Source organism: Hylobates moloch, unplaced genomic scaffold, assembly GCF_009828535.3.
Source record: "Hylobates moloch isolate HMO894 unplaced genomic scaffold, HMol_V3 SCAFFOLD_1, whole genome shotgun sequence".
In the NCBI taxonomy this organism is placed as follows: Eukaryota; Metazoa; Chordata; class Mammalia; order Primates; family Hylobatidae; genus Hylobates; species Hylobates moloch.
Window position 1 is genome coordinate 80,718,758 of NW_026652276.1, and position 13,021 is coordinate 80,731,778.

Below are 13,021 nucleotides of genomic sequence, written 5' to 3' on the forward strand. Positions count from 1 at the left end.
TCAGCTTAGAGGACACATTGCAAGCAGTACAGAAAATGGCCTTGAGGGGAGGGGAGCACCAATCCTGCAAAGCCTTTGCAACTGCCTTTAATTATAATGGAGGCTATACACATATTCCCTGAAGAGAGACCCACCCAAGGGTTTCTGATTTTCTGCTCACACATTGCTTAGAGAGAGACAAGCTGTCAAAAAAACCATAAAGCACCATTTTAAGAAATAAATTGAAGCTTTCATCTCTTCAAAGATGTGTGATTAGAAAAATAAATCATATAGCTCTTTCAAATCACAGCCATAAAAATAAGAAATACCATTATATACATCCTACTTGCATTTAATGAGATAGGGCCTATAAGACTGAGTTGCTGGTATTTAGTTTTATTTCTATCTTCAACTTGAAGCTTTCAATGGGTTCTTTTGGAAGGGTCAATTGACGGTTTTCCTTTTCATTCTAAGAATCTGAGAATGCATTTTATGCACAGCAAAATGAAAGACTAGGTAAAGTATAATGGAAGGGTGTATCCACTGTTTTAGTTTAACAGTAATGACAATCATTAGTAACTTCAGAGAAATCAAACTAATTGGCATTTTCACCCTCAAAAAGCAGGTATTAAAAGTATACAATAAATTAGATCCTAAAATAGCAATTCCTGACAGAGAAGAATGGTATGTCATTTGGTCCTTGAAGTCCCATAGAAGTGATTTTCACTAACCTTCCAGTTCGCTGGAGTTCAGGTCCACTATGTCCTCCGTGGGGCTCTGCTTCCCCATGAGCTGCTGTTCCATTTGGTACAGCAGGAATCTTCCTCTTCTCCTGTGGAGAGTTTCTTTGTTCGTGTGTTTTGTTTTGTTTTAATTTCAGGTGTTAATTGCAAATAATAATAACAGTTCATTTTTCCTTGAAGCAATATGCACAATAGCTCTCTACTTATTTGGTGCTTGTACCTTGTTACCCAGGCTCTGTACTTATTTGGTGCTTGACCTCCGGAAAGTTATTTAGCCTTTTAAAGTGTTAGTTTCTTCCTTTGTTTGCTGGGGGTAACAACAGTATCTATCTTATAGTGTGGCTAAGAGAATTAAATGAAGTGATGGGCACTTATTTATTCTTTCAATTAATACTGAGTGCCTAGTGTATGCCATTCATTGTAATGAATGCTAGAGCTGCAAGGTGGGCCAAAAAAAGCATTCTGTTACTGAAGAGACAATAACCTTATAATATCAGGTACAGATGGGAGCTATGAAGAAAAATGAAGTAAGGGAAGGGGGAAAGAGAGAGATCAGGATGCGGGTAGGTTGGTGTGAGGAGGTGTTAATTATGGTGGTGTTATATGCCTGGCATAGTTTAACTGTTCAAAGAACAGTAACCATCATCACTATTTTTAAAGTATATTTCCCTGTGTAATTCCAGCTGGTATTTTTCTACCCAGTAAATAGTTTACAGTATAAGTCTTTCTAACTCATAGAGTGCCGAAGTCTGTCGTAAAAGGAGGCTTCTAATTTAACCAACGACAAATTAGTGGAGATTCAGGTAAGTATTGTTTTCCCATAGGTCTATTCCACCCGCTTTTGTTGGTGAATATGATTTTTTAAAAAATCAGAAAGTTCTACCTAAAATCCTACCTATGGTGATCTTAGAGCACACCAGTGTGTTCAAAAGCACTTCAAAGGATAATAGGAAAAATCTTAAGTGGTGAAATTATGATTTTTACTTGACCACCATTCCAAAATAGAATTAGTGTAAACATGAAAAACAAAAGTGACTTATAAACTGATCTCACTAACCATGAGACATTTACATAGAATGATACAGGTTTAAAACATTAAAAAGGTTTTGAAAAATACACAATATAAGAAAGTTTATTGCTTAATATTTTAACAATTTCCCTAGGCAAATGGATGGACGCTATAAGACTGAAGTTCAAAGATAAAAGAGAAGCATCTGTCAACTGATGAAGGAACTGTCTTTACAGGTACATAGGATACATTAATAAAGGGATTAAAGAGTTGCCCTCAATACCTACTTCCCAATCACCTAGGAAAACAATTCATAGCTTTCACAAGTCTCAGAAAGCAAGTACTATTATGTGGTCTTCTGGGAGAATACTACTGACTAGATAAATTAACTCTATTTTATAATGACAAAACTAACAGAAGGTGATGTTTTGGGAGCCAAGTAAAGAACATATATTAAGGAAAAGAGAGTCATCAACTCTTAAATGCTGTTCATTGATAGGTTAGATAAAATGCAGGCTGAGAATTGACCATGGGACTTAGCATGGTGGAGATCACTGTTCTTGTATATATTTTAGTGAAGTGGTAGGGGCAAAAGCCTCTTGGGGTGAATGTTAAAAGAGAATTGGAGGAGAGTAACTGGAGGCAAGTAGCACAGAGAACTCTTCTGTGGCATTTTGTTACAAAAGGGAATGAATAAGAGTGGCAGGCTGGGTAGTGGTATCAAGAGAGTTCTTTTATTTAAGATTGGTAAATTTATTAGTATTGTATGCTAGTAAAAGTGATAAAATACAGAAAAAAAGATTTGATGATATAGAAGAGGAAGAGGAGAATTGGTAGAATTGTGCTCTTGAGTAGATGTAAAGAGATAGGTTCTTTCTAGTGCACAAGTAGAAGGCTGACTTTGGCTATTTCATCAATAGTAATGAACAGGAAGGCAGAGTATGTGGATGCAGATGCTGGCAAGTGGGTAGGTATGATGGTAGCAATCTATAGAAGTTCTTTTCTGATTGTTTCAAATTTCTTAGGGAAGTAAAAGGCATATCAGCATATGAGAGTGAGGGTCAGAAAGGATATGCTGAAGGCTTGAGGAGAGAAGAATAAGTGTGAAATAGTCATCAAGTGAGAATGATTGGACTAGGGAAGTGTAGTATGATGAACCTGCAACACAAAGGGCTCACTTGAGGTATGTGGTCATGAAATTATGTGAGACCAGTTAGTGTGGTTACATGTTTTCCTTCAGCTTCAGCTTCATCCGTGTGGTACAGAGTAAAGTGTCGGATTCTCACAGGGTTGTGGTTTTGACAAGCAAGTACATGACATGAGAGAAGAGCAAATAAGTTGAGGGTACACAAAAGGGAGTGATTTTAATGACTGACGTAAAGTTTTAATGAACATTTTCAGGGTTATCCCTGGAGGTGACAGGTTATTCTTCTCTTAACTGAGAGGAAAAAAAATATTTAAAATGCTGGGATTTGCAAATTGCAAGTGAATAAAAAAGATGGAAATTATCCCAATGGTGAAAATATTTGAATGAGTACGAGGTCAGAATGTTTAATATATATTAACTCATTTCACTCCGTCTAATAGAAAACATAGCCTCATGCTATCTATTATTCAATTACAACATACATTTTTAAAACATGAATGTTGAAAAGAAGCATAGAGCATATTTGTAATTTCAGATTTGTTGTATAGAACTATACTGTCTAATATGATAGCCACAAACTGCATATGTCTATTTACATTTAAGGTAATTAAAATGAAAAATTCTGTTCTTTAGTTACAATGGCAACATTTCTAATGCTTACTAGTGGCTTGATTACTAGATAGCATAGACATAGAATATTTCCATTATTGCAGAAAACTCTGTTGGACAGTGCTGATACAGAACATCAACAGAGAGGTTAAAACATGTATTCAAGGTCATACATATAGATAATTGCAGAACCCAGATGCCTTGATTCTTAATTCGATATTCTTTCTATCACTGCCTCTCAATACCCAGAATCCAATAATTAATTCTGATTTTAAAGGGTGTCATAAAATCATAAACAATATTGGCCTCCCATCACTCAACTTGCCTCAAAAACATTATTGTTCACAAAGGTGTTTTCAAAAACACTTAACTTCATCTTCAATGTTTCAATAGCTAATTGGTATTATAATGAATTTTAAAGCCTCATTCTGAGTGTATTAATGTTTTGCTGCATTTCTCCAAATGACATTAATTAAAGAATTTCTACATATTCAGGAAGCATTATATTGCCTTTTCTAATATCATTAGTACAAAGATGTATTCTACAAGTACATAAATGAGACAATCTATAACTCCTACAATTAATTATTAGGCAACTGTTTTTATTTTAGTAATAGATCAACTGAAATATGTAGTAGCAGTTACAAAATCACAAAATGGTAAGTTTTGAAAAAAAGAAATAGTCTTTAATAATTATGAAATGACTTCAAAATGAAAATATAAAAATGAGGTATCCATATAGTTTCTTTAAATTGACAGTGAAATTGAGATACCCTTTTTAAGTACTCATGATTGAGTGGTACAACTGCTCATTTGCCCTCCTCTGGCAAAGCAGGAAAATTTCTAATTCCAGGGCTGGGTCAATTAAACCATCTGTCACTTCCAATAGGGCAGCAGAGTCAGGCAAGGCTGAACTCCACAGGGCAAGGGGCAAAGGCAAGACTAAGTACGTAACAACTTGGGAGGGTTGTGGGAGGCAGATTCAGTAGGCACAGAGGTGGCAGTATGAGGAGTGAGCTTAACAAACATTTGGTCATCACTCTTAATAGTCATGCCTGCAATTTAAAAAATGACCCTAGAAAATAGCAATGCTTTATAATTCTTTCTGGATTGTATGATGGGTAAAATATATATTAGATGTTCATAAGCAAAATTTAAAAAATCTTTATATCATACAACCACACAAAAGCAATACAAATATAAGAATTATAATTTTAAAATCTTCCCAATATTTACCGTGATTAGCAGCAATAAATATGGAATTTTCTACATAATATGATTAAGTCATGTCTTTGAATTTTCCTAATGCTTGCCAATTTCAAAGTGATGTATCAAAACATAGAAGGACAGTAATGGGCTTTCTCTCAGGCCATATTTTATGTTGTTATTAAAATTTTAATCTTCCTCTTGGATAATATGTTTTAAGTAGGGGCTAAAATCTTTCCAGGCATATGGCACTGTTTGATTAGGAGGTTGTCATCAAACTGCCAAGTTTCTTAGTAATGTACGTTAGATAGTACTAAGAAAGATCTTGTAACTTCATGCCCCTTCTGCCTTAGAGGCTATCATTTAAATCATTTGAATCTTCTTGATGGGTTATGCTATTTTAAAACATGCATTTAAAAGACAAAAAAAGAACTCAATTTCAAAGAATGTCTTCAAATATACATACCTGGGAAGGAACATTTTTGGGAGGCTCTATTCGAATGCTTGGATCCCATTCTCCAGGAGGGAGAACAGTAACCTGATCCAGAAACTCATCAATTCCTGATACCAAGTCATTACGATCTTTAGCTTTATAGGCAACATCATGAAATACCTTTAGAAGAAATAGAAATATTATTTATAGTTTAAAAATAATTATAAAATATTAACATGTTCAGTGTTTTCAACTCAGTTATCTCACATGTGATTATAACAATTTGAAGAAATAGACAGCTCTGACTCTAAAGAAATTTATAATGTAAAATATTATAATTTATTTTATGGATCCATATAGGTAACTATTTTTCTTATGATGTCAGAAGAATGTTGAAATTTCTAGAGGGAAGGAGTAAGGGAAAGAAAAAGGAGGATGAAAGGAAGCTCACTAAACTAAAATTAGGCAAAAGTTATTTGTGTATGGGAAAATCAGTTTCTGGAGGAAGCCTTTGCTTACAAACAGAAATAAAAATTTGTAAAATGTGTTGGAAATTTCAGCAGCATTTATACCCTGGCATAAATAAATTAATTTAAAAGGTTAATTTTGTTTCAATTTTGAAAATAATACTAGGGTTATGTTAGCATTTTCTGGATATATAGTTGTTCCTCAGTATCTTTGGGGGATTGGTTCCAGGATTCCCTGCAGATACCAAAATCTATGGATACTTGAGTTCCTTATATAAAATGGAGCAGTATTTGCACAAAACCTATGCATATATTCCTATATTTAGAGGATCCCCAACTTTCTATGGTTTCTCTTACAATCTTTTGACTTTATGATGGTGCAAAAGTGACATGCATTGAGTAGGCTCCTCAACTTTCAATGGGATTAAGTCTGGATAAACCTATCATAAGTTGAAAATATCATAAGTCAAAAACATAGTTTCCACTTATATTTTCAATGGAGGGACATAATCCCCCATTGAAAGTTGAGGAGCATCTGTACTTTAAATCATTTCTAGATTATTATAATATCTATACAATGTATATGCTATATAGTTGTTATACTGTATAATTTTTATGCATATTATTTTTATTGTAACATTATTATTTTTTATTGTCCCCCCCTCAAATATTTTTGATTTTTGTTTTTAGAGGCAAGGTCTCGCTCTGTCATGCAGGCTAGAATGCAGTGGCACAGTCATGGCTCACTGCAGCCTTGAACTCCTAGGCTTAAGCTCCTGCTTAAGCTCCTGTCTTCCAAGTAGCTGGGACTACAGGTGTGTACCACAAAACCTGGATAATTTTTTTAAAAATTTCTTGTAGAGACAGGGTCTTGCTATGTTGCCTGCGCTGGTCTTGAACTCCTGGCCCCAAACCATCCCCCACCTTGGCCTGCCAAAGTGCTGGGATTATAGGTGTGAGCTACTGCACCCTGACTTTTCAAATATTTTTGATTAGCAGTTAGTTAAGTTCAAGGGTGCAGAACCTGAAGATACAGAGGGCCAACTATATATTATATCTACAAAGTGCAGAAAGTGCATTTCCACTCAAAGTATGAGTTACATTTCATACTTATCCCTCCCATCTCCCCTCCGTACACATGTGCTATGTTAGTCATTTAAGCTGTTGACAGATATCCCAGGTTTTCTTCTAGACCACATGGTAAGATTGTACTTCTTTGCCTTCTTTGACATTTGGATTAGGTATATTCTACTTGGGTGTACATATGTCACTTTTGAATGGAAGTTATGAGTACCAATGTGTGATTTATCACATTGCTTTTTTTCTGGTTTAGTGACTGAGAAAACACAGGTCCAGAGAGAGCTTCTATAAGCACAGGGGGCCTAAGTGATTATAATGAGCAGAGCCTCTCTCCTAGATCTTGATGAACATTTAGCATGATAGAAATAAACCCTTATTGTTTTAAGCCATTAATATTTTAGTTGGTTATTCCTGCAGCATGACCTAATTTATCTTATCATACTCAGGAATTATGTACTTAATATAGTAAGTGGGGAAAATAAAAATAAGGATGAAGAGAAAAAATAATTTACACTGAACGTAATATAAATATTTCTGACACTTTAAATTTCACTTGGGGTGAAATGATACAAGTATTTGAGATTAAGGACTCCTATATTATTCTTTATGCTGGCCTAAATTACAGTGACCAAATGTCCCAAAATTGCCAGGAAAATTCTGCTTTCAAATATTCTATTCTACTTTCAGACCATTTGTTTCCATTTCTGGTTTGATAACGCAATACAAACTGCTAAGTAATAATGATCATTTTAGAAAGCTTTTTCTTGACTTTCCAACTAAGAACACTTCACAAAACATTATTGGTCTGATAAACAGACTTTGCTTAGGATAATATGAAAATGTCAAAGATCCATTAATGGTTTAGTTGTATTTTGAGAAAGATATTTTTTAAATATTAAAAATATAGATTTCCATGCCACAAGCCTCTTATAAAGATGGCTACATGGCCCTGAGACCTAACTGGAATACTTAAGAATTACAAAAGTTCTTAGTCCGCAATGAGAGTTTAGCAACTCTACTCTTTTCCTGTTAGTAACAACTCTCTTGAAATCTTTCTTAATTTGATCACATTTAATTAGAAAACTGCTTTGAGAGATCACATGATCCTATACCCTGTTTTAGGTAGATGAATGTCCAAATTCATCCAGGACAATAGATTTCCTGTTATTTTAAAGCTCTCTAAAGGTATAGATGCCATAATTTGTTTAATTTTAAATCATAAATAGTACTTACTATTGTTTCCCTATCACCAATGTTATCAATAACTTAATTATTTTACATTCCTCTTCTACCTTCTCTTTGTCAAGCTAACCTAACAGTCTGATTTCAGTGTATATCTGACTTATCTGACCCCCTTCTCAAATTAGACTATTGGTTTAATTAAAAAAAGAACGTTTTTCAGCACAAAAAGGCTAAAAATCCCAAAAACCAGAATGCTGCTTCTCCTCCAAATGATCACAACTCCTTGCCAGCAAGGGAACAAAACTGGATGGAGAATGAGTTTGATGAATTGACAGAAGTAGGCTTCAGAAGGTGGTTAATAACAAACTCCTCCAAGCTAAAGGAGCATGTTCTAACCCAATGCAAAGAAGCTAAGAACCTTGAAGAAAGGTTAGAGGAATTGCTAACTAGAATAACCAGCTAGAGAAGGACATAAATGACCTGATGGAGCTGAAAAACACAACACAAGAACTTCGTGAAGCATACACAAGCATCAATAGCTGAATCAATCAAGTGGAAGAAAGGATATTAAAGAGTGAAGATCTACTTAATAAAATAAAGCATGAAGACAAGATTAGAGAAAAAATAATGAAAAGGAATGAACAATGCCTCCAAGATATATGGGATCATGTGAATAGACCAAACCTAAGTTTGATTGGTGTACCTGAAAGTGGTGGGGAGAATAGGACCAAGTTGGAAAACATTCTTCAAGATATTATCCAGGAGAATTTCCCCAACCTAGCAAGGCAAGCCAATATTCAAATTCAGGAAATACAGAGAACACCACAAAGATACTCCCTGAGAAGAGAAACCCCAAGACACAAAATCATCAGATTCACCAAGGTTGAAATGAAGAGAAAAATGTTAAGGGCAGCCAGAGAGAAAGGTCGGGTTACCCACAAAGGGAAGCCCATCAGACTAACAGTGGATCTCTCTGCAGAAACCCAACATGCCAGAAGAGAATGGGGGCCAATATTCAACATTCTTAAAGAAAAGAAATTTCAACCCAGAATTTCATATCCAGCCAAACTAAGCTTCATAAGTGAAGGAGAAATAAAATCTTTTACAGACAAGCAAATGCTGAGAGATTTTGTCACTACCGGGCTTGCCTTACAAGAGCTCCTGAGGGAAGCACTAAATATGGAAAGGAAAAACTGGTACCTTCCACTGAAAAACACAGCAAATTGTAAAGACCATTGACACTATGAAGAAACAGAAGGGAATCAACTAATGGGCAAAATAACCAGCTAGCATCATAATGACAGGATGAAATTCACACATAACATTATTAACCTTAAATATAAATGGGCTAAATGCCCCAATGAAAGGACACAGACTGGCAAATTGGATAAAGAGTCAAGACCCATTGGTGTGCTGTATTCAGGAGACCCATCTCACATGCAAAGACACACACAGGCTCAAAATAAAGGGATGGAGGAACATTTACCAAGCAAATGGAAAGCAAAACGCAAGCGGGGGTTGCAATCCTAGTCTCCAATAAAACAGGCTTTAAACCAACAAAGATCAAAAAAGACAAAGAAGGGCATTACCTAATGGTAAAGGGATCAATGCAACAAGAAGAGCTGACTATCTTAAATATATATGCGCCCAATATAGGAGCACCCAGATTCATAAAGCAAGTTCTTAGAGAACTACAAAGAGATTTAGACTCCCATACAATAATAGTGGGAGACTTTAACAACCCACTGTCAATATTAGACAGATCAACGAGACAGAAAAATCAACAAGGATAGTCAGGACTTGAACTCAGCTCTGGACCAAGCAGATCTAATAGACATCTACAGAACTCTCCATCCCAAATCAACAGAATATACATTCTTCTCAGCACCACATCGCACTTATTCTAAAATTGACCACATAATTGGAAGTAAAACACTCCTCAGCAAATGCAAAAGAACACAAATCATAACAAGCAGTCTCTCAGACCACAGTGCAATCAAATTAGAGCTCAGGATTAAGAAACTCACTCAAAACCACACAACTAAGTGGAAACTGAATAACCTGCTCCTGAATTACTACTGGGTAAATAACGAAATTAAAACAGAAATAAATAAGTTATTTGAAACCAATGAGAACAAAGACACAACATACCAGTATCTCCAGGACACAGCTGAAGCAGTATTTAGAGGGAAATTTATAGCACTAAATGCCCACAGGAGAAAGCAGGAAAGATCTACAATTGACACCCTAACATCACAGTTAAAAGAACTAGAGAAGCAAGAGCAAACAAATTCAAAAGCTAACGGAAGAGAAGAAATAACTAAGATCAGAGCAGAGCTAAAGGAGACAGAGACACACACAAAAAAACTCTTCAAAAAATCAATGAATCCAAGAGCTGGTTTTTTGAAAAGATGAACAAAATAGATAGACCGCTAGCCAGACCAATAAAGAAGAAAAGAGAGAAGAATAAAATAGACACAATAAAAAATGATAAAGGGGAGATCACCACTGATCCCACAGAAATACAAACTACCATCAGAGAATACTATAAACACCTCTATGCAAAAAAACTAGAAAATCTAGAAGAAATGGATAAATTCCTGAACACATACACCCTCCCAAGACTAAAGCAGGAAGAAATTGAATCCCTGTAAAGGCCAATAACAAGTTCTGAAATTGAGTCAGTAATTAATAGCCTACCAACCAAAAAAGGCCTAGGACCAGATGGATTCATAGCCGAATTCTACCAGAGGTACAAAGAGGAGCTGGTACTATTCCTTCCGAAACTATACCAAACAATAGAAAAAGAGGGACTCCTCCCTAACTCATTTCATGAGGCCAGCATCATCCTGATACCAAAATGTGGCAGACACAACAAAAAAGGAAAATTTCAGGCCAATATCCCTGATAAACACTGATGCAAAAATCCTCAGCAAAATACTGGCAAACCAAATCCAGCAGCACATCAAAAAGCTTATCCACCATGATCAAGTCGCATTCATCCCTGGGATGCAAGGCTGGTTCAACTTACAGAAATCAATAAACGTAATCCATCACATAAATGGAACCAATGAAAAAAACCACACGATTATCCAATAGATGCAGAAAAGGCCTTCGATAAAATTCAACACCCTTTCATGCTAAAAGCTGTCAATAAACTAGGTATTGATGGAACATATCTCAAAATAATAAGAGCTATTTATGACAAACCCACAGCCAGTATCATACTGAACAGGCAAAAGCTGGAAGCATTCCCTTTGAAAACCGGCACAAGACAAGGATGCCCTCTCTCACCACTCCTATTCAACATATTATTGGAAGTTCTGGCCAGGACAACCAGGCAAGAGAAGGAAATAAAGCGTATTCAAATAGGAAGAGAGGAACTCAAATTGTCTCTGCAGATGACATGATTGTATATTTAGAAAACCCCACTGTCTCAGCCCAAAATCTCCTTAAGCTGATAAGCAACTTCAGCAAAGTCTCAGGATAGAAAATCAACGTGCAAAAATCACAAGCATTCCTATACACCAATAACAGACACAGAGCCAAATCATGAGTGAACTCCCATTCACAATTGGTACAAAGAGAGCAAAATACCTAGGAATCCAACTTACAAGGGATGTGAAGGACCTCTTCGAGGAGAACTAGAAACCACTGCTCAAGGAAATAAGAGAGGACACAAACGAATGGCAAAACATTCCATGCTCATGGACAGGAACAATCAATATCGTGAAAATGGCCATACTGCCCAAAGTAGTTTATAGATTCAATGCTATCCCCATCAAGCTACCATTGACTGTCTTCGCAGAATTGGAAAACACTACTTTAAATTTCGTATGGAACCAAAAATAGAGCCCATATAGCCATGACAATCCTAAGCAAAAGAACAAAGCTGGAGGCATCACACTACCTGACTTCAAACTATACTACGTGGAAAAACCACATGGCACTGGTATCAAAACCGATATTTAGACGAATGGAACAGAACAGAGACCTCAGAAATAATGCCACTTATCTACAACCATCCGATCTTTGACAAACCTGACAAAAACAAGCAATGGGGAAGGATTCCTATTTAATAAACAGTGTTGGGAAAACTAGCTAGCCATATGCAGAAAACTGAAACTGGACTCCTTCCTTACACCTTATACAAAAATTAACTCAAGATGGATTAAAGACTTAAATGTAAGACCTAAAGCCCTAAAAACCCTAGAAGAAAACCTAGGCAATACCATTCAGGACATAGGCATAGGCAAAGACTTCATGACTAAAACACCAAAAGCAATGGCAACAAAAGCCAAAATTGACAAATGGGAGCTACTTAAACTAAAGAGCTTCTGCACAGCAAAAGAAACTATCAACAGAATGAACAGGCAACCTACAGAATGGGAGAAAATTTTTGCTATCTATACCTCTGACAAAGGACTAATGTACAGAATCTACAAGGAACTTCAACAAATTTACAAGAAAAAAAAAAACCCAGCAAAAAGTGGGTAAAGGATATGAACAGAAATTTTTCAAAAGAAGACATTTATGTGGCGGAGAAACATGAAAAAAAGCTCATCATCACTGGTCATTAGAGAAATGCAAATCAAAACCACAATTAGATACCATCTCATGCCAGTGATAATGGCAATCATTACAAAGTCAGGAAACAACAGGTGCTGGAGAGGATGTGGAGAAATAGAAACACTTTTACACTGTTGGTGGGAGTGTAAACTAGTTCAACCATCGTGAAAGACAGTGTGGTGATTCCTCAGGGATCTAGAACCAGAAATACCATTTGACCCAGCAATCCCATTACTGGTATATACCCAAAGGATTCTAAATCATTCTACTATAAAGATACTATACTATAAAGATACATTCTACTATAAAGATATAAACATACTACTACGTATATTTATTGCAGCACTATTCACAATAGCAGAGACTTGGAACCAACCCAAATGCCTATCAATGATAGACTGGATAAAGAAAATGTAGCACATATACACCATGGAATAGTATGCAGCCGTAAAAGAGGACACTTTCATGTCCTTTGCAGGGACATAGATGAAGATGGAAACCATCACTCTCAGTAAACTAACACAGGAAAAGAAAATCAAACACTGCATGTTCTCACTTATAAGTGGGAGTTGAACAATGAGAACACATGGACACAGG

At 35.8% G+C, this 13,021-nt stretch overlaps 1 protein-coding gene across 3 annotated transcripts in view; it reads right to left on the reverse strand.

Moving 5' to 3' along the window:
- The window catches only part of SLC4A10 (solute carrier family 4 member 10), a 270,598-nt gene that overhangs the window by 79,995 nt on the left and 177,582 nt on the right, over positions 1–13,021 (reverse strand). For all 3 annotated transcript variants that reach the window (XM_032755567.2, XM_032755570.2, XM_058441626.1), the window contains 2 exons: positions 5,160–5,306; positions 711–811 (listed from right to left, as the gene is read on the reverse strand). In XM_032755567.2, the coding sequence (XP_032611458.1) occupies positions 711–811; positions 5,160–5,306 (248 nt within the window). The remainder of the gene's footprint in view (positions 1–710; positions 812–5,159; positions 5,307–13,021) is intronic.